This window comes from Anser cygnoides, chromosome 30 (genome assembly GCF_040182565.1).
Source record: "Anser cygnoides isolate HZ-2024a breed goose chromosome 30, Taihu_goose_T2T_genome, whole genome shotgun sequence".
Lineage (NCBI taxonomy): Eukaryota > Metazoa > Chordata > Aves > Anseriformes > Anatidae > Anser > Anser cygnoides.
The window spans coordinates 131762-156102 of record NC_089902.1 but is presented as its reverse complement, the minus strand read 5'-3'; the positions used below and the strand labels follow the sequence as shown (position 1 = coordinate 156102).

Below are 24341 nucleotides of genomic sequence, written 5' to 3'. Positions count from 1 at the left end.
GACAGTAAGAACAGAATATTCTGCTGCTATAAAGAAGAGAAAGAAAAAGACCTGTGCAGCACATCCTTGATAGGAGATGGCCCTGGTGTCCCAGAGGGCATTGGCCATGGCTTTGGGCAGAGTGGTGGAGATGCAGCCCAGGTCGAGGAGGGCGAGGTTGAGGAGGAAGAAGTCCATGGGGGTGTGGAGGTGGTGGTCGCAGGCTACGGCGGTGAGGATGAGGCCGTTGCCCAGGAGGGCAGCCAGGTAGATGCCCAGGAAGAGCCCGAAGTGCAGGAGCTGCAGCTCCCGCGTGTCTGTGAATGCCAGCAGGAGGAACTCGCTCACAGAGCTGATGTTGGGCATTTGCTGGTTCTTGGCATGCGTTTCTGTCCCAGGGGGATAAAAAGCATTAATAAATCCAAAAACGTTTATGAGAAAATCTTTTTCTCTTTCTCAATTAATCCAATGTAATGACTGTCCTCTTTCAGGATTACAGTTGGCAGGTGCCTTTCAGGAGGTCTTACTGACTCTGCCTGAGGATATCCCACTGAATAGGGGATTCTGCTGTGAGCAACACGAGGCAGTCCTGCCCAACAACAAGAGGTTAAGAGGAACATTGGCTCATTTCACATTCAAGTCACCTGCTAATAAGGAGCTTTTTCATATTGTTGCTCACAATTCATCCATTTGCAGAGCATGGCTGTGGGGATTTATTTTTGTATTTTTTTTTGTCTAGCTGCCCACCCCAATCCTGAGGACTTTTTCTAAGGCAGAAATCCTGGGCATTTCTGCTGCAATCCAAGAGAAAACCTGTGGATCATCAGAGGCAAAGGGACCGTCCCTTCAATACAGAGTGTTCTTTAGAGAGGCCAGCCAGTCTGCCCATTACAGCTGGTCACAGCTGCCCTGTACTGGCATCCGCCTGAGATGCAGGACAATTGCACTCAGAGGTTCATAGAGTCATAGACTCATAGAATATCCTGACTTGGAAGGGTTCCACAAGGATCGTCAAACCCCACCCCTGAATCTGTATATAAGCACCCAAAAATTGGTCCACATGTCTGAGGGTGTTGTCCAAATATTCCTTAAATTGTGATGTTTGTTCCTGCGGTGTTTGTTCCTGTGCCTAAAAAACCTGGACACTTCCGGGAGCAAAGGAATCCAGGCTCCAAGTGCCCATCTCCAGACCCCTCACCCTGTCCCCGTACTCCCCTTCACCCAAGCAGCCCGAGGGCTCACTCCATGGGCAGGTGAAACCCCCATCCCCAGGCAGCCTGGGAACAAGAGCAGCAGCAGCACGGCCAGGTGGAGAAGCCAGGAGGAATGGCAGCGTGCTGCTGCCAGGGGAGGCAAGGCCAGGGAGGGACAGACGGACACTCAGCACACCCTCCTGTGCTGCAGCGCTGCCTGCAGAGGAGGCAGCTCCTGCTGGGGACAGCGGGGGCTTGAGGGCACAGGCTGTGCTGGTGGCAGAGGAGAGCAGGGGGTGTCCCAGGGAAGGCGCCTGCCCTGCAGGGGCTGGCAGGGAGGTGCCTGAGCCCTCCCTCGCACAGCATTTCTGGCAGCAGCTCCCTCTCACCGCCTGCCCATGTCCCTGCTGCCTGCCCACGTCCCTGCTGGGAGCTAGTTCTGCGTCCCCACGTCTCCTCCCTGTCCATGCTCACAGACCCATCCCACAAGATGTGTACTCGGATTCACTCAGATTCCCCTCCACTGCAGGAATCTGAAAGCACAGAGTCCAAAAAATCTCTTCCCTTCAGATAAACCAAGCCTCTGTCTTCCCTTCGAAATTTCCTCTTATAAATGCCATTCTCTACAGCTTCTTCTACACTTTGCTGGAGAAACAGAGAGACAACTATCCCGACAGATGCTGTCAGGCATCGGATGTGCCAGCTGTAGAAGACCCCTCTGGCAACCACACCTGCATAGCCCTGCAGCCAGAGACTTACCTTGTCAAGGGCTGTGCAGATTTCTCCTGCAGGCAGCTCTCAGCATCCTCCCACTGCCAACTGCCTCCAAGCCCTCTCTCCTTCTCTCCTCTCCCTGTGCCACCTGCGGTCAGAGCCCCCAGCCCTGCTGCGCTGTGCACAGGAGCTGCTCCTGGGCACAGCTGTCTCTCTGCACCAGGGCCCTCTTGCCACGAGCTCTCTCTGTCCCACGAGCCCGGCCCAGCTCAGCACCACACGCCCAGACCAAGGCATTGGAATCCCCCCTCGGGGGGCTTTGGGGAGGAGCCCACGAACCTCAGGCACTGAGAGACAATTGAAGACATCTCTCAACAAGTCCAAGTCAGAGGCAAGTTTCCTGCAGTGTCCCCCTGAGGGCCAGCAATGACACAGCCTCCCTTGGAGCTCGTTAGAGCAGAGCATTGGAGGCAGTGAGGACAAGGAGACAAAGGCAATGTGAAGGTGACCCTGATGTGTAGGAAAACTCGATGTGTGTCACTAAGCACAAGGGCCCAGACAAGAATGAATGATTTAAAATTTGAAAAGACAGAAAAAGGAGTTAAAACAGTAATAATAACAATAATAACAATAACAAGAATAACAATAATATGTACAAAGCAAGTGATGCACCATGCAATTGCTGAGAAGCCCCTCACCGATGCTCAACCTGTCCCTGAGCATTGGTCCCTCTGACCCTGGCCAGCCTGCAGCAGGATCTCTTGTGCACGTCCCTTGACCTTCATTTCTTTTACTGCAAAATCAGCTTTCAGAGGAATTTGGAGTATTTTCTTCCCTTTCTCAAACACTTCCTCTGCTCTGTCACCCCGCACAACGATGCCATCGATGTACTGCAGGTGTTCAGGAGCTTCCTCCTCTTCCAGGGCACTGTGGATCAGTCCATGGCAAATGGTAGGGCTGAGTTTCCTGCCCTGGGGCAGTCGACTCCAGGTTGAAAGCAGCTGTGGCCTTCACACTGCTGGCAAACGGATGGAGAAAAATGCATTAGCGACATCAGTTGTGGCAAAACGCTTGGGTGCCTTTGATCCCAGTGTGCAGGGAAGCTCTACCGTGTCCGGCATGGCAGCACTCAGCACTGCATGACTTCCTTCAGGCCACGACAATCCTCTGTCAGCGGACTCCCTTGGTGCTCTACTGACTGAGGTGCACCGCTGTGGCAGTGATTGGCACCAGCTGTCCTTCAGCCCTCATCAACCCCACAACAGAAGGGTCCTGTGAAAGACCAAGGCAAGGCAGACAACAGCATCATGTCCTCCGTCTCCAAGGCAGCTGTGCCAAAAGCCCACCCATACCCTTTTGGGTCCTTGAAATATCTCTCCTCTCCTGAAGCAGTCTCTTCCAAGGATGCACAGAGTCCGGGGCCAGTCCCAGTGGGGTGCTTTTGCCACTCCTTCCCACTTAGACTCACTTCAGCCTCCAGTACAGGTCAGTGTTGGCATCCCCCTGTCACTCCAGACATACAAATGGGTTCACCCCTCCACAGCTTGATGGCACTAGGGTACGCTGTGCAGTGGTGTCCACTGGAGCCTGAGACTTCTGGGGGCCTGATGTGCAAGGCCATCGAATCCACACAGTCCAATACAGCCGATGGTCCCCTTCCTCCCCCTGGCTGGAGGCAGGGCCCCTCTAGTCCTGCTCATAGTATTCCTTACTGTGTCTGCAGGAATGCCCACTGGAAAGTGCAGCAGCAGTTCTCTAAGAACCCCTTTTAGGGATTGTTGTTCCTTGCCACTCACATACCCGTGCCTCTAGGGTTGAGGCAGATTTTCCATCCCACTTTCTCAATCACAGGGTGACACATCGTGTGTACCCACCATCTCTCCTTCCCTGCCCTCTGAGTCCAGGGAGGGGCCCCGCTTCTCCCAGCACCAGAGCAGCACAGGGATAGGGATCGCGTGAATACTGATGCTCTTAGGACCTCTTCCTCTTGGTCCTCCTACTCACATGATGGCCCAGCTTTTCTGAAGCCTGCCTCATCTTCTTTCTCCTCCTTTCTTGTCTGGGTAGGAGTTTCTTTCCTTTCTTAAAAAAAAAAAAAAAAAAAAAAAACTGACTTTCACATCCTTTTTTTTTGCATATAGGAGCAACTGATACAGGCAAAGATTGGTTTTCTGGCCCAGACACAGGGCCCATAAAAGGAGCTGGAGTTGCTGCAGGGCATTTTGCAGATGCTGTAGTGGCTGCAGGGTCTGTCAGAGGGGTTGGAGTGGCTGCAGGGCTTGTCACAGAGGTTGGAGTGGCATTGATTGTGGCTCTGTAAGCATAGGCCAAGAGCCAACACACTGCAGTGGTATGTGTCTCTTTGGAAATGCCAGTGTGATAACACCACTTTTTCAAGCATTTTGCAGTTTTTTAGGATTCTATGTTTGCTCAGGGATGAAGTTCCAAAGCTTTGGAGGTGCCCCCTGCTCTAGGTGCCTGCCCAGATCCTCCCACACTCCCTGCCACTCCTCACTCTCCTGCCTCTGGACAGATCTCTGGATGGCATGCTTAAGTAGTTGCTTAAACATAAACAAAAGACTGAACACATGCAGGAAATGTAACAATAGGAACATGCTGGTTTGACCATCCCAAGGATATTCAAAGCTTTGGAGAGCTATTGTAATTAGCCTGTAGGAGAAGGGGGAGGTGAAAGAGAAAAGGAGAGTGAAGAAATGGGGAAAGGCCTCCCCCACTGTCCATACCTCCTGCCCCACCCCACATAGATTTACTCCCTGAGGAGAAAAGGCAAAAAGTGTAAAAGAGTGTAATTATTAAGAGTTACTAAGAGATGAAGAGATGGTTCCGTAGGTACAGAGGTGGCAATACTTTTATCCTATCAGAAGTCAGTGTTATCCAATACAGCCAAAGATTAACCTTAAACCTGTCCCCAGAATTGATGAACAGCATGACATGGAAGACAGACAGTTAGCAATGCGCTATACAACACAATTCTGAAAACAAACACAACAGACCCCAGATCAAAAAGATCGACATTGTGATCAGCAACTGCTAAACTGATCTAATGCTTAGAACAACTCACTTTTAAAACGCTCTGGTCAGATCTGTCTTCTCAACCTTTGTGCTCCACGCTAGGCACCAAGAAGACTTGCTGTGGTTTGACCCGGCAGGCAGCTCAGCACTACAAAGCTATTCATCCACTGGGATGGAGGAGAGAACTGGGAGGAAAAAAAAAATAAAATAAAATAAAAGTCTATGGGTTGATATAAAAGCATAATAACAATAACAACAACAACAATAATATATAGTTATTATTATATTATTCTTAATATATTATTCTTAATATATTATTCTTAATATATTATTATTATTATTATTATTATTATAGACACAAATAAACTAAGGAAGTGATATCTTTTGAGCATATCAATAGACAGAAAAAACAGGTGGCTGTGATTAATTGGAAAGTGTTGGACCTGAGCATGACCGATACGGTATGGAATAAGCGGTGAATTTTGTCCTAGTTTTGGCTGCAAAAGAGTTAATTTTTCTTCCTAGTAGTTGGTATGGTGCTGTGTTTCATATTTACAGAATTACAGAACAGTTTGGGTATGAAAGGACCTTAAAGATCACATCATTCCAACTCCCCTGCCCTGGGCAGGGACAACTTCCACTAGACCAGGTTGCTGAAGGCCCCATCCAACCTGGCCGTGAACACCTCCAGGGATGGGGCATCCACAACTTCTCTGGGCAGCCTGTTCCAGTGCCTCACCACCCTCAGAGGAAAGAACTTCTTTCTAATGTCTAATCTGAATCTACCCTCTTTCAGTTTAAACCATTACCCCTAGTCCTATCGCTGCTCTCTTTCATGAAGAGTCCCTCCCCAGCTTTCCTGGAGGCCCCTTTAGGTACTGGAAGGCCGCTGTAAGGTCTCCCCAGAGCCTTCTCTTCTCCAGGCTGAACAACCGCAACTCCCTCAGCCTGTCTTCATAGGAGAGGTGCTCCAGCCCCTTGATCATCCTCGTGGCCCTCCTTTGGACTCATTCTAATAGATCCATGTCCTTCTTGTGCTGGGGGCCCCAGAGCTGAATTCAGTACTCAAGGTGTGGCCTCACCAGGGCTGAGCACAGAGGGACAATCACTTCCTACAATCACCTCCTACCCTCGAGCAGATCAACACTCTTTCTGAACTTGGTGTCACCTGCAAACAAACTGAGGGTGCACTCGATCTCCTCATCCAGATCATTGCTGAAGATATCAAAGAGAACTGGCCCCAGTACTGGGCCCTGGGGGACACCGCTAGTGACTGGCCTCCAGTTGCCTTTGGCTCCATTCACCACAACGCTTTGGACTTGGAGACTCAGCTAGTTTTTAACCCAATGAAGCGTACGTCCATCCAGGCCTTGAGTTTCTCCAGGAGAATGCTTTGGGAAGTGGTTTCAAAAACCTTATTGAAGTCTAGTTAAACCACATCCACAGCCTTTCCCTTGTCCACTGAGCACATCACCTTGTCATAGATTGAGATCTGATTTGTCAACCAGGGCCTGCTTTGGTAAAATCATGCTGACTGGGCCTGATCACCTGGTTCCCCTGGAACTGTTGCGTGATGGTACTAAAGATTATCTGCTTCATGAGTTTACCTGGTAAAGAGGTCAAACTGACAGGCCTGTAGTTCCCCGGATCATCACAATCAGGGTGAGCCATCAACCTGCGGACATTAACAGCTGACAGAATGCAGCATCTGTCCAGGGGAACCTTGAGAAACTGCAGGATTTTGCCTACAGAAGCCTCTTGGCATTTACAAGGAGAAGAGCCCAGTCCCGCACCAGAGGAAGAGGAACCCCACACATCAGGGCAGACTGGGACCCTGCTGAGTGAGCAGTGCCCAGGAGGAGGAGGGCCTGGGCACCACGAGGGATGCCATACGAGCAGTGGTGCTGCTCCCCAGGAACCAGGCCAGCTTCCTACAGAGCTGCCTTATGAGGAGCTTGGCCACCAAGACAATCTGAGTTATCAGACTCAGTTCAGATCCAGTGAGACACCACACGGACAAGGGTCTACATCCAGCAGGGAAAGATGAGCAGGTCTGAGAGTCCCTAGGACAGTCTGGTGTGGAGAGCAGCAAGGGCTGTGGCAAGGCTGACATTCCCAACAGGACCCAGGGCTTTGTGTCCATGGCTCTGGCTGTTGTCTCTGTCAATGAGGCCTAGGAGGAGACAGCTTATCGGTAAAGCACCAGGGCCTCATTGCCTCCTCGCCCCCACCCATGAACAAGACAGGGCTCGTAACATTCTCCTGCACTTGGCCATGCACATCCCTACTCTATGCTCACATGCTCTGCTCTAACGAGCTCCAAGGGAGGCTGTGTCAGTGCTGGCCCTCAGGGGGACACTGCAGGAAACTTGCCTCTGACTTGGACTTGTTGAGAGATGGCTTCAATTGTCTCTCAGTGCCTGAGGTTCGTGGGCTCCTCACCAAAGCCCCCCGAGGGGGGATTCCAATGCCTTGGGCTGGGCGTGTGGTGCTGAGCTGGGCCGGGCTCCTGGGACAGAGAGAGCTCGTGGCAAGAGGGCCCTGGTGCAGAGAGACAGCTGTGCCCAGGAGCAGCTCCTGTGCACAGCGCAGCAGGGCTGGGGGCTCTGACCACAGGTGGCACGGGGACAGGAGAGAAGGAGAGAGGGCTTGGAGGCAGTGAGGAGCGCAGCAACAGAGGGCAGCGTGTGGCAGGACAGATCTGCAGGCTCTTGGCATTGTGAGTCTCTGGCAGCAGGCCCATGCAGGTGGGGTTGCCAGAGGAGTCTTCTACAGCTGGCCCATCTGATGCCTGACAGCATCTGTCGGGATGGATCTCTCTTCATCCAGCGAGGAGTAGAAGATGCTCTAGAGAATGGCATTTCTAAGAGGAAATTTTAAGAGTATGACTGAGGCTTAGTTTTTCTGAAGGGAAAGTCTTTTTTGGATTCTGCGCTTTCAGATACCTTCAGTAGAGGGGAATCTGAGTGAATCTGAATACACAGCCTGTGGGATGGAATCTGTGACTGTAGACAGGGAGGAGACGTGGGGACACAGAAGCGGCTCCAAGCAGGGACGCGGGCAGGCAGCAGGGACATGGAGAGGCGGTGAGAGGGAGCTGCTGCCAGAAATGCTGTGTGAGGGAGGGCTCAGGCACCTCCCTGCCAGCCCCTGCAGGGCAGGCGCCTTCCCTGGGACACCCCCTGCTCTCCTCTGCCACCAGCACAGCCTCTGCCCTCAAGCCCCCCCCTCTCCCAAGCAGGAGCTGCCTCCTCTGCAGGCAGAGCTGCAGCACAGGAGGGTGTGCTGAGTGTCCGTCTGTCCCTCCCTGGCCTTGCCTCCCCTGGCAGCAGCACGCTGCCATTCCTCCTGGCTTCTCCACCTGGCCGTGCTGCTGCTGCTCTTGTTCCCAGGCTGCCTGGGGATGCGGGTTTCACGTGCCCATGGAGTGAGCCCTCGGGGTGCCTGGGGGAAGGGGAGTACGGGGACAGGGTGAGGGGTCTGGAGATGGGCACTTGGAGCCTGGCTTCTTCTGCTCTCAGCAGTACCCAGGTTCTTCTCAGGAGAACCTCCTTAGTGCAATTGTCCTGTAGCTCAAAGAGATGTCAGCACACCTGAGACCAGCACTGATGGACAGACTGGCTGTCGTCTCTGTGGGACGCTCTGCACTAAAGGGACAGTCTCTTTGCCTCTGAGGATCCACAAGGTTTTACTTGGAGTGCAGCAGAACGCCCAGGATTTATGCCTTAGAAACACTCCTCAGGTGTGGTGGGGCAGCTAGAACCAAAAATACAAAACAAATAATTAACTAAATCTCCACACCCTGCTCTGCAGTTGGGTGAACTGGGAGCAAAACTGGGGAAACCTCTTTGATATCAGCAGTAAAGTGAATCTGAGACTACCCCATGTTCCTACCATGTTACTCCCATGCTACTACCATGCTACTACCTCTGGCTGTAGTGCAGGACTGATTCTTGCATTGCCCGCAGATGAGTCCCCTGTTCCCAGAGACACTCTCAGGGAGAATCAATGAAAGAGACCTTCAAAATATCTGCCTGGAAATGGGAAATTTTGGTGATTTTAAGTGAGAAAATGGAAAGAGTTTTCCTCTGATATGCCTGTGGTACGTTATCACTGCCTTTGTCCTCCTTGCACAGGACCTCATGACCAGAATTAGCAGATGTCCAACAGCAGCTCCATCACTGAGTTCCTCCTGCTGGCATTCGCAGACACGCGGGAGCTGCAGCTCCTGCACTTCGGGCTCTTCCTGGGCATCTACCTGGCTGCCCTCCTGGGCAACGGCCTCATCCTCACCGCCGTAGCCTGCGACCACCGCCTCCACACCCCCATGTACTTTTTCCTCTTCAACCTCGCCCTCCTCGACCTGGGATCCATCTCCACCACTCTCCCCAAAGCCATGGCCAATGTCCTCGGGGACACCAGGGCCATCTCCTATCAAGGGTGTGCTGCACAGGTATTCTTTTTTCTCTTCTTCATTGGAGTGGAGTATTGTTTTCTCACCATCATGTCCTACGACCGCTACACTGCCATCTGCAAGCCCCTGCACTACGGGAGCCTCGTGGGCAGCAGAGCTTGTGCCCAGATGGCAGCAGCTGCCTGGGGCAGTGGCTTCCTCTATTCTGTCTTGCACACGGCCACTACATTTTCCCTGCCCCTCTGCCAAGGCAATGCTGTGGACCAGTTCTTCTGTGAAATCCCCCAGATCCTCAAGCTCTCCTGCTCAGATGCCTACCTCAGGGAGGTTGGGGCACTTCTGCTTAGTGTTTCTTTAGTTTTTGGCTGTTTTGTTTTCATTGTTTTTTCCTATGTGCAGATCTTCTGGGCGGTGCTGAGGATGCCCTCTGAGCAGGGTCGGCACAAAGCCTTTTCCACGTGCCTCCCTCACCTGGCCGTGGTCTTCCTGTTTATCAGCACTGGCATGGTTGCCTACCTGAAGCCGCCCTCCATCTCTTCCCCATTCATGGATCTGGTGCTAGCAGTTCTGTACTCAGTGGTGCCTCCAGCACTGAACCCCCTCATCTACAGCATGAGGAACAAGGAGCTCAAGCATGCGCTCTGGAAAATGATGACTAGATGTGTTTCAGAAGCAATAAATTTCCATTCTACCTCTGCAGATGACTAATAATGTCAATGACCTCAAGAACATCTAATTTTATATATATAATTATTTTTGTGTGTGTTTGTGCATTTATGAGTGTTTTTATTACAGGACTTTCTTTCTTTTAATATGGCTTAAGTTGCCCATTAAAATGATATGATTCATCTCATTTCTTTTACTGTATGTACCTGTCAAGTATAGCTCATAGATTCTGTTTATGAGGAGCCAGGCCCTCTGTGAATTTAAATAGAAGAAAGGAGCCCGTTGTTCCTCTTTCATTTCAGTATATATGTGTTCAATGTATATACTGAGACTCTGTACACGAGAAGACTGTCTCTCTGTGAACATAAACAAAGTGAAGGAGCCTGCACTGCCTTCCTTGTGTGACGTCCTTCCTCTGAGAGTAGCTCTGGCTCTGCAGGGGCAGTGCCACGTGCAGGGCTGCAGAGGAAAAGAGTCCCATCCCAGCAGCACGGGCAGGGAGCACCAGCGCTTGGGGCATGCCGAGCTGCTCTCTTGCCACTGCCCCCCTCTGGTGCTGAGCCCTGCTGGTGGGGTCAGGCCCGGCTGCTCCTGTAGCTTGGTGCCAGTGCTGCTGTGGGGCTGTGCTGGGACTGCAGGCAGGGACAGGCAGTGGGCACGGCAGTGGCACAGCCGGCCTGCGCTGCAGCACTTCCCTCCTAAGGGGGGATCTCCTCCAAGGTGGACTGACCATAGCTCAAGGGCTCAGTCTGCTGTGAGCAGGCAGAGGAGAGCTCTGCAGCCCCAGGGCACGCAGCAGCCCCAGCCAAGGAGTCTGGCGAGTGATTTGACTGCAAGGTCCCTCCTGCCCTAGCACCTCCCAGAACTGGCACGGCACTGGCTCCTGTGTGTCAGAGAGGCTGGGAGCCCAGGAGCTGTGCCATGGGCTGGAAGGATCACAACCAGATCACTTCTACCTGGGCAGATTCTGGGCCAAAAAGGGGGTGTTTTGTAGGTGTGGTATTATGAGCTCAGTGGTGCCTCAGAAGCTCCAAGTCCAGTAGGAAGCTAATGGCTGTTAAGTGGCCTGGGAGGTGACTTTTTTCTGAAGCAGCTGACAGGTCATCCCTTGACTCCTGGCTGGGATCTGTGCCTTTAGGCTCACATCTGCTGGTCTCCATGACAGGCCACCAGATGCATCTGCTCTGCACACAGTTTGTGAGATCCTCTCTGCCTAAGTACCTGGTAGCCTCCATAGAGGAACAGGTCTTGAATAGCTGTTGTCATGTCAAAGTTTTCAGCTTTTGCCTGAACTCATCCTTCAGGGCTGCTTTTGTGGTGGTGCAGAGCTGCTGGACACATTGTGCAGGGTGCTCCTACAGCCTTTGTGTTCTTCTCCGTGCTGGCTTCGGAGCTGCTTCTTTCTCAGGAGCAGAGTAGCCAACAGAGGTGAGACAGATACTCTGAGTTCATGAAAGCCATCAGAAAGCTGCCCCTGAGAATATGACTGATATGGGGAAGTCAGGAGAAGCCTGGCCAGGAGAGATGTGAGATTTGGGGGAGGGAAGAAGAGCTTGTCCAGCAGAAGCTAATGATTTTGGAGAGGTAAGAATGCTCAGGTAATGTTGATCCCACTTCTTGTAGTTTAACCCGGCTGGCAGCTAAACACCACACAGCTGTTAGCTCACCCTCCCCCCTCCCCCTCTGGGATGGGGGACAGAAACGGGAAAGTGAAGCCGGTGAGTTGAGATAAAGACAGTTTATTAAGACAGGAATATAATAATAACAATAATAATAATAGTGATAATGATAATAGTAATAATAATAGTAATGTGTAAAAAACAAGTGATGCACAATGCAATTGCTCACCACCCAATGACCGATGCCCAGCCTATCCCTGAGCAGCCGGCCCCCCACCCCGGCCAGCCACCCCTATATATTGTTTAGCATGACGTCAGATGGTATGGAATACCCCTTTGGCCAGTTTGGGTCAGCTGCCCTGCGTCTGTCCCCTCCCAGCTCCTGCTGCACCCCCAGCCTGCTCGCTGGCAGGACAGAGCGAGAAGCCGAAAAGTCCTTGGCCTGGTGTAAGCACTGCTCTGCAACAATTAAACATCAGTGTCATATCAACATTATTCTCATCCTAAATCCCAAACACAGCACCCTACCAGCTACTAGGAGGAAAATTAACTCTGTCCTAACTGGAACCAGGACACCAAACAAGGCTTTTCTCAGCACAGCGCTTTGCCTGGCTGCAATCATGGCCTCCAATGATCTGCCCTAACAAGTCCCTGGGGAGGCTTTGTTAGGAACAGCCCTCAGTGGGGCCCATTAATACTCCAAGTCACTTCAACTTTTCCTCCTGACTTTACCTTCTCAAGCGGTTACATCATTCTCCTCTCAGTACCTGAGCTTCATAGACTGAGCACCAAAATACACCATGGAACTCATTAAAACAGAGAAAGGCCTAAGCAGCCATATCAATCCCACAGTGTTCTTCAAGTCTTCAAGACTTGTGCAGCTAATTGGAGAGCTTTCATGGTGTAGTTAAAGAGGAAGATTTCAAAGAGCATCTAATAGAAATCTTTCCTCATTTTAAAGGCTGAATTTTGTTGCATTTCAGTTTGGAGCATCATTTTCCTATAGATATTGGTCTAGGGTTTCTGCTTTGGAGCCCTGCTTAGGTAGGAAGAGCAGGGTTTTTCCTATGTAAAAACAAACAGCAGGAAATCATGCTGCAATTTTCAAAAGAAAAAAAATAAAATTTGAAGTTCCTCAATTTTTTGCCTCCAGTGATGTTTACCTTCCCAAAAGGATGACTGTACATGATCTATTTTCCACTGATTAACAGGAAATTCAAAAGAATTGTGTTAATATTAATCCATATCATACTAATTCAATGATAAATGATGAGTTTCTTGCTAAGGAAACCATTAGACAGACTGCTGAGAGATGGGCGAGCTGGAACTCACTGAAAGTCAAAGCAGCAACTGGGTTGGTGAGAGCGGTCTGAATGATCCAAGAGTAAGGGGAGGGCAAAGCAGGAGAACCATGGGAAGTGCATAGGTGCAGACAGGCAGCTGGAAAGGGGACATTCAGCAGGGTGTGTGTAATCAAGTAAGGTTTTCTTCCTGGAAGATGAGGGAGCACACCATGATAGACAAAGTGATGACAAAGCAAGTAGGGGTGAACACCAGTATTTCTTCTCCTGCAAAGAATATAGATCATGGAAATTCTCATTTCTTCATGATAGAAATTATCATTCATGTGAGACTTTTTACGGAAGGGATTGAATCATTTGAGCTGATGAGTAGTTGCTTTATTAGTTATGTAGTAAAAAAAAATACTGGGTATTCAGGCAGAGCTTTGCTGTCTGACCATAAGCATAACCAGGAAAAACCTCCTGTGGCCCCGTTGTGTTTGAGGCACTTTCCTGGACCAGCAGATGTCAGAAAAGACCTGCAGGAGACCGGAGCCCTTTGGGAAAATCAGGTGGAGCCAGGTGGAGTTCCCAGGGCACCTCCACTGTCAGCAGTGGTCTTTGTCCCTGTAACTGCAGCCCAGCCCAGCACAGGAAAGCCCTTCAAAGACAACACCCTAGTTCAGTGGGTTCCTGGGATAGACCTAGATTTGAAATGGCCTTTGGGAACCTGAGATACTTTCCCTTATTCCTATGAGACACTTGAACATCCATTTACCTTCCTAGGTCATCTTTAGCAATCTCAGGATGAGAAACTCAAGTATAGCACGCTTCAAATGGCTGAGGCAGAACCCATCAGCTTGCCCCACTTTGGAAATGGTCCCCATCCAACTGAGGTTTTCAAAGTGAAAAATGTGAAATGACCCGTCAGGTCAATGCGCAGAGTAAGGGAAAGTCACACATATTGTGCTGTAGGGACAGAAGGCAAAAAGCACTGCACTGTGCCTCAGAGTAATCAAGGAGACCTAATCCAGTTCATCTGTGAGATAAAGCAGAGTGAAGGACGTTGAGTTGTGTCCTAACATGAAGAAGGATGTACATCACTGGTGAAGGAACTGTCTTTTTGTGCCATCACCAATGCAAATACACAAAACTATATCAAATAAAGGTAACAAGCCCCACTCTGGCTCTGTCACCCCACAGGGCAGGAGAGAGGGAGCTGACAGCCAAGGGACGCATTTGGGTGTGGAAGGTGGGGCCCAGCAGAGACAAGGAGCTAAGGCAGTAGCTGGGGGAGGCCAGGAGAAGCAGCCCAAGGGGTGGTGCTGCTTGTGAGGACACGTTTGTGCCAGCAGCCTGAGTGGGCAGCAGCTGTGCACAGGCGAGGGGAGGCCAGGAAGCGCATGCCAAGAGCGCTCCTGCCAGCAGAGACAAGGCCGCGGCCGAGGGCAAGGGGAGGGGCAGGCCCAGGGCAGGGGGCTGCAAGGGCCATGCTGAGCTCCCTGCCCCTGCAGCAGCCGCACTGGCCCTCAGCAGATGTGCTGGCCGGCACGCACGGGGAGGTGCTGGCGTGCATCAGAGAGCAGCAAGGGGGGCGCTGGAGAGGGCCGGGGCGAGGCGGGTGGCAGAGCCCCATGCAGGGGCTGGCTGGGGGTCACCCCTGCTGCAACCACCGCACGCGGCGTGGCAGGAGGAGGGCTCCCTGCGCACCACGGGGCAGAGCCTGGCCCTGGGCTCTTCCTGACGTCCCTGCAGCTCCTGGCAGGCAGCGGTGAGGTGCCCCTCAGCCTTCCCTCCTGTGCTGCCAGGGCACACGGCTGCCTCCTGCCCAGCTCACTGCCCACCAAGAACGTCCGACAGGGCTGCTTCCCAAGCTGGGCCTTGCCCAGGCTCAGTCCCCTGCAGGGGCAGAAACTGGCCCTTGTCCTGGTGGCTTTTCATGGCCTTCCTCTCAATACATGCTCTTCTCATGCTTGATCTCTTTTACTGAATTCAGAGGCCTAGGAGAACTTCTCGGTACAGACTAATACAGAAAAAACTTCGAGTGTCTCAGCCACATCTCTGCTTTTCCTCCACATTGCAGCTGGGCTCTTCAATCCCACAACCTCTGCTGTACCTGAAGAGAAATCATGAGAAGGAAGAGTCACAGAAAATGACTACCTGCTGGTTCCTTTATTTCGTTAATTACCAAGAGCATATCAGCACCTGTACATGAGATCTCTGGGTTAAAAATAAATAAATAAATAAATAAATAAAAGTTAAAAGAAGTGAGATAGAAGTGAGATGAAAAAATTCTTTAATTGGAATAATATTGCAAAGATTGAAAGGCAATTTTGAAATACATGAACGAAGGTGTTTCTGCCTTGCCCGGGTATATGTGAGGAAGATGTGCAGGTACCTCATTGATGGGGAAATGCTGTATATTAGAATAACATCCTCAGTGCCTCCTTTAGCTCCTTGTTCCTCGTGCTGTAGAGGAGGGTTTCACTGCTGGAGGCAACACTGAGTACAGAACTGAAAGCGCCATGTCCAGGGATGGGGAGGTGATGGAGGGAGGCTTCAGGCAGGCAACCATGGCAGTGATGCTGTGCAGGGAGACCACGGCCTGGTGAGGGAGGCACGTGGAAAACGCTTTGTGCCATCCATACTCAGAGGGCATCCTCAGCTCAGCCCTGAAGACCTGCACGTAGGACAGCACAATGAAAACAAAGCAACCAGATGCTAAACAGACACTGAACACCCAAAGTACCCCAACTTCTCTGAGGTAGGCATCTGAGCAGGAGAGCTTGAGTTGAGCTTTGAGGAGAGCCTGAGGAGACTCGAAGCACAGCACTTTGACCCGAAACACAGCACATCTTTACACTTGCTGAGGGTACACTCTGTTCCATCATTCAGGTCATTGACAAATAAGTTGACCAGGACTGGACTCAGTGTATATCCCTGGGGGGCACTGCTGGCTACAGGCCTCCAACTAGACTCTGCTCCACTAAGCACAACCCTCTGAACTCTGCCATCCAGCCAGCTCACAATCCACCTCGCTGACCACTCATCCATCCCACACTTCCTGAGCTGGCCTGTGAGGATGTTATGGGAGACAGTGCTGAAAGCCTTGCTGAAGTCAAGGTACACAACATCCACTGCTCTCCCTCACCCACTCAGCTAGTCAGTCCATCATAGAAGGCTATCAAGTTGGTGAAGCACGGTTTCCCTTGGTGAACCCTGGTACCTGGCACTGCAAGGCTGTGTCTCACACCATATTTTTTTGGTGAGTTTTTCCCATTGCAGCAGCAGAGCAGCAGCTAATTGCTTCTGGAAGACTACTGAAACAGTTTCTTCAGTGCATGCTTGGGCTCCTGGTTCCTCATGTTGTAGATGAGCGGGTTCATTGCTGGAGGCACCACCGAGTACAGAACTACCACGACAAAGTCCAGGTATAGGGAGGAGATGGAGGGGGGCTTCAGGCAGGCAAACACAATAGTGCTGACAAACAGGGAGACCACGGCCAGGTGAGGGAGGCACGTGGAAAAGCCTTTGTGCCATCCCTACTCAGAGGGCATACTCAGCACTGCCCTGAAGATCTGCACATAGGACACCACAATGAAAACAAAACAACCAATACCTACACAGAAGCCGAATGCAGTAAGCCCAACTTCCCTGAGGTAGGTGTCTGAGCAGGAGAGCCTGAGGATCTGGGGGATTTCACAGAAGAACTGGTCCACAGCATTGCCTTGGCAGAGGGGCAGGGAAAAGGTAGTGGCCGTGTGCAGGACAGCATTGAGAAAGCCACTGCCCCAGGCAGCTGCTGCCATCTGGGCACAAGCTCTGCTGCCCACGAGGCTCCCGTAGTGCAGGGGCTTGCAGATGGCAACGTAGCGGTCGTAGGCCATGACAGTAAGAGTAAAATATTCTGCTGATATAAAGAAGAGAAAGAAAAAGACCAGCGCAGCACATCCCTGATAGGAGATGGCCCTGGTGTCCCAGAGGACATTGGCCATGGCTTTGGGGAGAGTGGTGGAGATGCAGCCCAGGTCGAGGAGGGCGAGGTTGAGGAGGAAGAAGTACATGGGGGTGTGGAGGCGGTGGTCGCAGGCTACGGCGGTGAGGATGAGGCCGTTGCCCAGGAGGGCAGCCAGGTAGATGCCCAGGAAGAGCCCGAAGTGCAGGAGCTGCAGCTCCCGCGTGTCTGCGAATGCCAGCAGGAGGAACTCAGTGATGGAGCTGCTGTTGGACATCTGCTAATTCTGGTCATGAGGTCCTGTACAAGGAGGACAAAGGCAGTGATAATGTACCACAGGCATATCAGAGGAAAACTCTTTCCATTTTATCATTTAAAATCACCCAAAATTGCCCATTTCTAGGCAGATATTTTGAAGGTCTCTTTCATTGATTCTCCCTGAGAGTGTCTCTGGGAGCAGGGGACTCATCTGTGGGCAATGCAAGAATCAGTCCTGCACTACAGCCAGAGGTAGTAGCATGGTAGTAGCATGGGAGTAACATGGTAGGAACATGGGGTAGTCTCAGATTCACTTTACTGCTGATATCAAAGAGATTTCCCCAGTTTTGCTCCTAGTTCACCCAACTGCAGAGCAGGGTGTGGAGATTTAGTTATTTAATTATTTGTTTTGTATTTTTGGTTCTAGCTGCCCCACCACACCTGAGGAGTGTTTCTAAGGCATAAATCCTGGGCGTTCTGCTGCACTCCAAGTAAAACCTTGTGGATCCTCAGAGGCAAAGAGACTGTCCCTTTAGTGCAGAGCGTCCCACAGAGACGACAGCCAGTCTGTCCATCAGTGCTGGTCTCAGGTGTGCTGACATCTCTTTGAGCTACAGGACAATTGCACTAAGGAGGTTCTCCTGAGAAGAACCTGGGTACTGCTGAGAGCAGAAGAAGCCAGGCTCCAAGTGCCCATCTCCAGACCCCTCACCCTGTCCCCGTACTTCCCTTCCCACAGGCACCCCGAGGGCTCACTCCATGGGCAGGTGAAACCCGCATCCCCAGGCAGCCTGGGAACAAGAGCAGCAGCAGCACGGCCAGGTGGAGAAGCCAGGAGGAATGGCAGCGTGCTGCTGCCAGGGGAGGCAAGGCCAGGGAGGGACAGACGGACACTCAGCACACCCTCCTGTGCTGCAGCTCTGCCTGCAGAGGAGGCAGCTCCTGCTTGGGAGAGGGGGGGGCTTGAGGGCAGAGGCTGTGCTGGTGGCAGAGGAGAGCAGGGGGTGTCCCAGGGAAGGCGCCTGCCCTGCAGGGGATGGCTGGGAGGTGCCTGAGCCCTCCCTCACACAGCATTTCTGGCAGCAGCTCCCTCTCACCGCCTGCCCATGTCCCTGCTGCCTGCCCGTGTCCCTGCTGGGAGCCGCTTCTGTGTTCTCACGTCTCTTCCCTGTCCATGCTCACAAGCCCATCCCACAAGCTGTGTGCTCAGATTCACTCCGATTCCCCTCCACTGCAGGAATCTGAAAGCACAGAGTCCAAAAAATCTCTTCCCTTCAGATAAACCAAGCCTCTCTCTTCCCTTCGAAATTTCCTCTTATAAATGCCATTCTCTACAGCTTCTTCTACACTTTGCTGGAGAAACAGAGAGACCCATCCCGACAGATGCTGTCAGGCATCGGATGTGCCACCTGTAGAAGATCCCTCTGGCAACCCCACATGCATGGCCCTGCAGCCAGAGACTTACCTTGTCAAGGGCTGTGCAGATTTCTCCTGCAGGCAGCTCTCAGCATCCTCCCACTGCCAACTGCCTCCAAGCCCTCTCTCCTTCTCTCCTGTCCCCGTGCCACCTGTGGTCAGAGCCCCCAGCCCTGCTGCGCTGTGCACAGGAGCTGCTCCTGGGCAGAGCTGTCTCTCTGCACCACGGCCCTCTTGCCACGAGCTCTCTCTGTCCCACGAGCCCGGCCCAGCTCAGCACCACACGCCCAGCCCAAGGCATTGGAATCCCCCCTCGGGGGGCTTTGCTGAGGATCCCACAAACCTCAGGCACTGAGAGACAATTGAAGACATCTCTCCAGAAGTCCAAGTCAGAGGCAAGTTTCCTGCAGTGTCCCCCTGAGGGCCAGCAATGACACAGCCTCCCTTGGAGCTCATTAGAGCAGAGCATTGGAGGCAGTGAGGACAAGGAGACAAAGGCAATGTGAAGGTGACCCTGGTGTGTAGGAAAACTGGATGTGTTTCACCAAGCACAAGGGCCAGGCCTTGACCCCCAGCCCCTGGGAAGGGAGATCCTTTCCCTTCACACACTGCTCAGGGCTCTTTGTGGGGCAGGAGGAGATGGGGATGTGCATGGGCAAGTGCAGGAGAATGGTACGAGCCCTGCCTGGTTCATGGGTGGGGGCGAGGAGGCAATGAGGCCCTGGTGCTTTACCGATAAGCTGTCTCCTCCGAGGCCTCAGTGGCAGAGACAACAGCCAGAGCCATGGACACAAAGCCCTGGGTCCTGTTGGGACTCTCAGCCTTGGCTATCTCCTTGCTCCTCTGATGACCAGAGCATCCTAGTGTCTCCAAGACCTACACCTCTTTCACTGCTGGCTGTAGACCCTTGTCCGTATGCTGTCATATAGGTTGTTAGCTCAGTAGCTCGTATGAGACCACTCGTGGTGCCCCAGGCCCTCCTCCTCCTGGGCACTGCTCACTCAGCAGGGTCCCAGTCTGCCGTGATGTGTGGGGTTCCTCCTTCTCCAGTGCAGGACTGGGCTCTTCTCCTTGTAAATGCCAAGAGGTTTTTGTAGGCAAAATCCTGCAGTTTCTCAAGGTTCCCCTGGACAGATGCTGCATTCTGTCAGCTGTTAATGTCCGCAGGCAGATGGCTCACCCTGATTATGCCATCTCTGCCAAGGTAACATCAGCAGGAATTTGCAGGACAGTTTGGATAATACGGCAGTAGCTAGTTGAATGGAATTGCAGCACAAACTCATTTAAGGGTACGGGATAGAAGGCTGCCAGATTCCACTTTTTCTCTTCTTCCTTCTCATGCATGCTGTTATTTCATCTAGAGCTGTGTCCTATATACAAACACTGCACCATACCAGCTAATAGGAAGAAAATTAAGTCTATCCCAGCCAAAATGAGGACAATACCCACCCCATATTCCACACCATCTGCATCGTGCTCACCTCCAGTACTTTCTAATTAATCACCACCACCTTTTCTCTTTTGATATACACACAGAGATATCATGCCCTTAGTCTGTGGGTGTCCTGGAGTTGGCTAGGATGGAGTTAATTTTCCTCCTAGTAGCTGGTATGATGCTGTGTTTTGCATTTAGCATGAGAAGAATGATGATCACACACTGATGGCTTAGTTGTTGCCCAGCAGTGGAGGGCTGGGGGTGCCTGAGGAGCTGGGGGGGACAGAAGCAGGACAGCTGACCCCAAGTGGCCAAAGGGATGTTCCATACCGCAGCCGTCATGCTGAACAATCAATATGGGGTGGCTGGCCAGGGTAGGGGGTACCACTGCTGTGGGACAGGCAATCACCATCACGGTCATTGTCATCATTGTTCGTATTATTTGCCTTCCCTTTCTGTCCTATGATTTTTTTTTAAATTTAACACATGATTTTTTTTTTTAATTTATCTTTTTTTTTCCCCTCCTCATTCTCTCCTGCATCCACTGGGGGTGTAGCAGGGTGTGTGTGTGAGGGAATGGCTGTGTGGTGCTGAGCTGCCTGCCTGGTTAAACCACGCTCTTTTTGGTGCCCAACATGGAGCACAAAGTTTGAGCCAATCACAGATCTGACCACAGCATGTTAAAAGAAAGCCGTTATAAGCATGAGTTGATTTTAATGGTTGCTGATCACAAAGTCGATTTTTTTATTTTTATTACTTTTTAAATCTCAGGTCTGTTGTGCTCAATTTCAGAACTGTGTTGTATAGCACATGACTTCCTGTATGTCTCCCCTGTCATGCTGTTTACCTTTTCTGATGGCTGCTTCAAGTTTATTCTTTTCTTGTATCATGTAACAGTGGCTTATGATATGACTCAGAAACTATTAAGAATTACACTCTTGACCTTTTCTCCTCAGGAAACCAAGCCATGGGGGAGACAAGGGGAGGACACTTTTCCCCACTGGTTCACTCTCCCTTTCTCCTTCACCTCCCCCTTCTCCTCCAGGCTAATTACAATAGCTCTTCAAAGCTTTGAATATCCTTGGGATGGTCAATCCAGCATGTTCCTATTGTTACATATCCTGCATGTGTTTCAGCTTTTGTTTCTGTTTAAGCAACTTCTTAATGCATGCCATCCAGAGATGTGTCCAGAGGCAGGAGAGTGAGGAGTGGCAGGGACTGTGGGAGGATCTGGGCAGGCACCTAGAGCAGGGGGCACCTCCAGTGCTTTGGAACTTCACCTCTGAGCAACAGCAGAGTCCTAAAAAAATGTGAAAACTGTGTGTCATCACCCTGGCAACTGCAAAGAGACACAAATCACTGCAGCGTGCTGGGCCTTGCCCTATGCTTAACAAGCCACTGTCAACACCTCCCCAACCCCTGTGACTTTTCCTGCAGGCACACGCCAGCCCCTCTGACAGACCCAGCAGCCACTCCAACCCTTGTGAAGGGCCCAGCAGCCACTCCAAACCCTGCAGCAGGCCCTGCAGGCGCTCCAGCTCCTGAGATGGGCCCAAAGTTAAACCGACCCCTGTGACAGGCCCTAGAGCCACTCCCAAACCTGCGATAGGCCCTGCAGCCACTCCAACTCCTCTGAAAGGCCCTGCAGCCAGAACAACTCCTGTGATGGGCCCTGCAGCCACTCCAGCCCCTGAAATGGGCCCCGTGGCTGGGCCAGAGAACCAGCCTGTGCCTGTATCGGTTGCCTATTTCTGCAAGAGAAAACAGTGGGTGTGGAAGTCAATATTTCTTTAGAAAGGAAAGAAACTCCTACCCAGACAAGAAATAAGGAAGAAGATAAGGCAGGTTTCTCCGAAGAAGGACCACCATGAAAGCAGGATGACAAAGAAGAAGAGATCATCTAAACATCAGAAACCAAGTGATCCTTTTCCCAGGGTAAGCTATGAGATAAGGGAAAAGATTTCAGCCATCATCTTGGTGAGCACATTGTCACCTGGCTGCCCCAGTGCTGGGAGAACAGGGCCAATAGCCTGGAATTAGAAGGCAGGGAAGCCAAGCAGCTGGGATCCCCCTCTAGAGAAGGAGTGATTGACAAAGCCGTTGGAAAAGGGCACAAGGAATTTAATCCTGTCAGGCGTCAAGGAAAGTTCTCCCTTCAAGAAAGATCTTGTATGTCAACCAGGAAAGTGGACCAACATGGAGAGGGGTATCCAGTACCTGAGGGAATTAGCCATGTTGAAGGTGATTGATAGTGACCTAGACAACAAACAGCTGTCCAAAGTTCCAGATGAAGTCGAGTGCCCATGACCTATGTGGCAGAAGTTTGTACAGAGCGCACCATCACCGTATGACAGCTCACTGGCAGTAATGACCTGGAAAGACCAAGAGGAACCCACATGGGTGAATCGGCTAGCCAACTGTGGCATTATAAAGAAAGTCTCTCTTCTTCCCTATAGGCCTGCATCTCATCTTGAGAGAAACTTTCTCATGAGGTGCAAGAACTACAAGAGAATACATCTTCCTCCTCACCTGCATGAACCAATAGCTCAGCTATCAGGTGTAAGCATCCCTCTGCTCAAGAAAGTTGATATAGTGCGTGCATACTATGTGCCACCCTGTGGTTTTAACTGTGTGACCATGGAAAGGCCATGAGAAAACGGGATGCAAAAATCTCCCCTACCTCCACCCTAGAGGCAGGGATCCATGAAGCACAAGGAAAAACATTCACAAAAAGTGGTTCTTCTGAGAAAATTACTGCTTCAGAGCAGGACTAGAGGGGCCCTGCCTCCATCCAGGGGGAGGAAGGGGACAATCGGGTGTATTGGACTCTGAGGAGTATTGGCCTGGCACATCAAACCCAAGAGATAACTGTACTGGAGGCTGAAGTGAGCCTAACTGGGAAGGAGTGGCAAAAGTTACCCATTGGGACTGGTCTGGAGGCTCTGTGCAACCTTGACATAGACTACTTCAGGAGGGGGTACTTCAAAGATCCACAAGGGTATTGGTGGGCTTTTGGCATAGCTGCCTTGGAGATGGAGGACATCAAACAGTTGTCTACCTTGCCCACTCTCTCACAGGACCCTTCTGCTGTGCAGGTGTTGATGGCCAATGAGCAGCAGGTGCCTATCGCTACCACAACAGCGCACCTGAGGCAGTACTGCACTAACAGAGACTCCCTGATTCCCATGCATGAGCTGGTTCATTGACTGCAGAGCCAAGGGGTGATCAGCAACACTTGCTCACCCTTTAGTAGTCCCATATGGACAGTGCAAAATTCTAATGGTGAGTGGAAGAGAACGGTGGACTTCTGTGGCCTGACTGAAGTCACACCACTGCTGAGTGCTGCTGTGCTGGGCATGCTAGAACTTCATTCAGTACGAACTGGAGTTAAAGGCAGCCAAGTGCTATGCCACAATTAATATTGTTAATGCATTTTTCTCCATCCCTTTGGCAGCAGTGTGAAGGCCACACTTTGCTTTCAGTTGGAGGGGCGTCCTGTCCACCTGGAATGGCCTGCGCCAGGGGTAGAAACACAGCCCTACCATTTGCCATGGGCTGATCCAGACTGCCCTGGAAGAGGGGGAAGCTCCTGAACACCTCCAGTACATTGATGTCGCCCTCACATGGGGCAACACAGCTCAAGAAGTATTTGAGAAAAGAAAGAAAATAGTCCTAATCCTTCTGAAAGCTTGTATTGCCCTAAACCAAAGTAAGGTCAAGGGACCTGCACATGAGATCCTAATGCAGGCTGGTCAGGTTCATGGGGACCCCTGCTTGGGGAAAGGTTGGGCATCGGTCAGTGGCTGATGAGCAATTGCATTCTGCATCACTTGCTTTATACATGTAATTTAAACTATTTTTATTTTAACCCATTATCTTTTGAGGGTGGGTGTCAACTAACATCTGTGTGGTGCTGAGGTGCCTGACGGGTTAAAGCACAACGTGTTTGAAAACCACAGCACAACAGCACAAATCACACTTGTAAAAATCAGTCTCTGACATCTACAAAGAGGAGCAGTTGGCGATGATGTCAGTCTGCTTCAGACACCACAGCCCAGCAGAGACCCTGCTGCCTTCGGGAGCTGTCAGCCCTGAGGCCTTGGGGACACCTCGAGGGAGCCCAATGGCACAGAGCAAGCGATGCCATGGTCGGGTGCTGTGCTGCTGAGCTGGGCCGGGCTCGTGGGACAGAGAGAGCTCATGGCAAGAGGGCCCTGGTGCAGAGAGACAGCTGTGCCCAGGAGCAGCTCCTGTGCACAGCGCAGCAGGGCTGGGGGCTCTGACCGCAGCTGGCACGGGGACAGGAGAGAAGGAGAGAGGGCTTGGAGGCAGTGAGGAGCGCAGCAACAGAGGGCAGCGTGTGGCAGGACAGATCTGCA

General features: G+C 51.6%; 1 protein-coding gene across 1 annotated transcript; it reads left to right on the top strand.

Annotated features, from left to right (window-relative positions):
- The first annotated feature begins 9078 nt into the window (after window positions 1-9078).
- LOC136787556 (olfactory receptor 14C36-like) lies at window positions 9079-10041 on the top strand. Its single transcript, XM_066984867.1, has one exon. It carries the CDS (start codon window positions 9079-9081, stop codon window positions 10039-10041), a length of 963 nt encoding a protein of 320 aa, XP_066840968.1.
- The last annotated feature ends 14300 nt before the right edge of the window (window positions 10042-24341 follow it).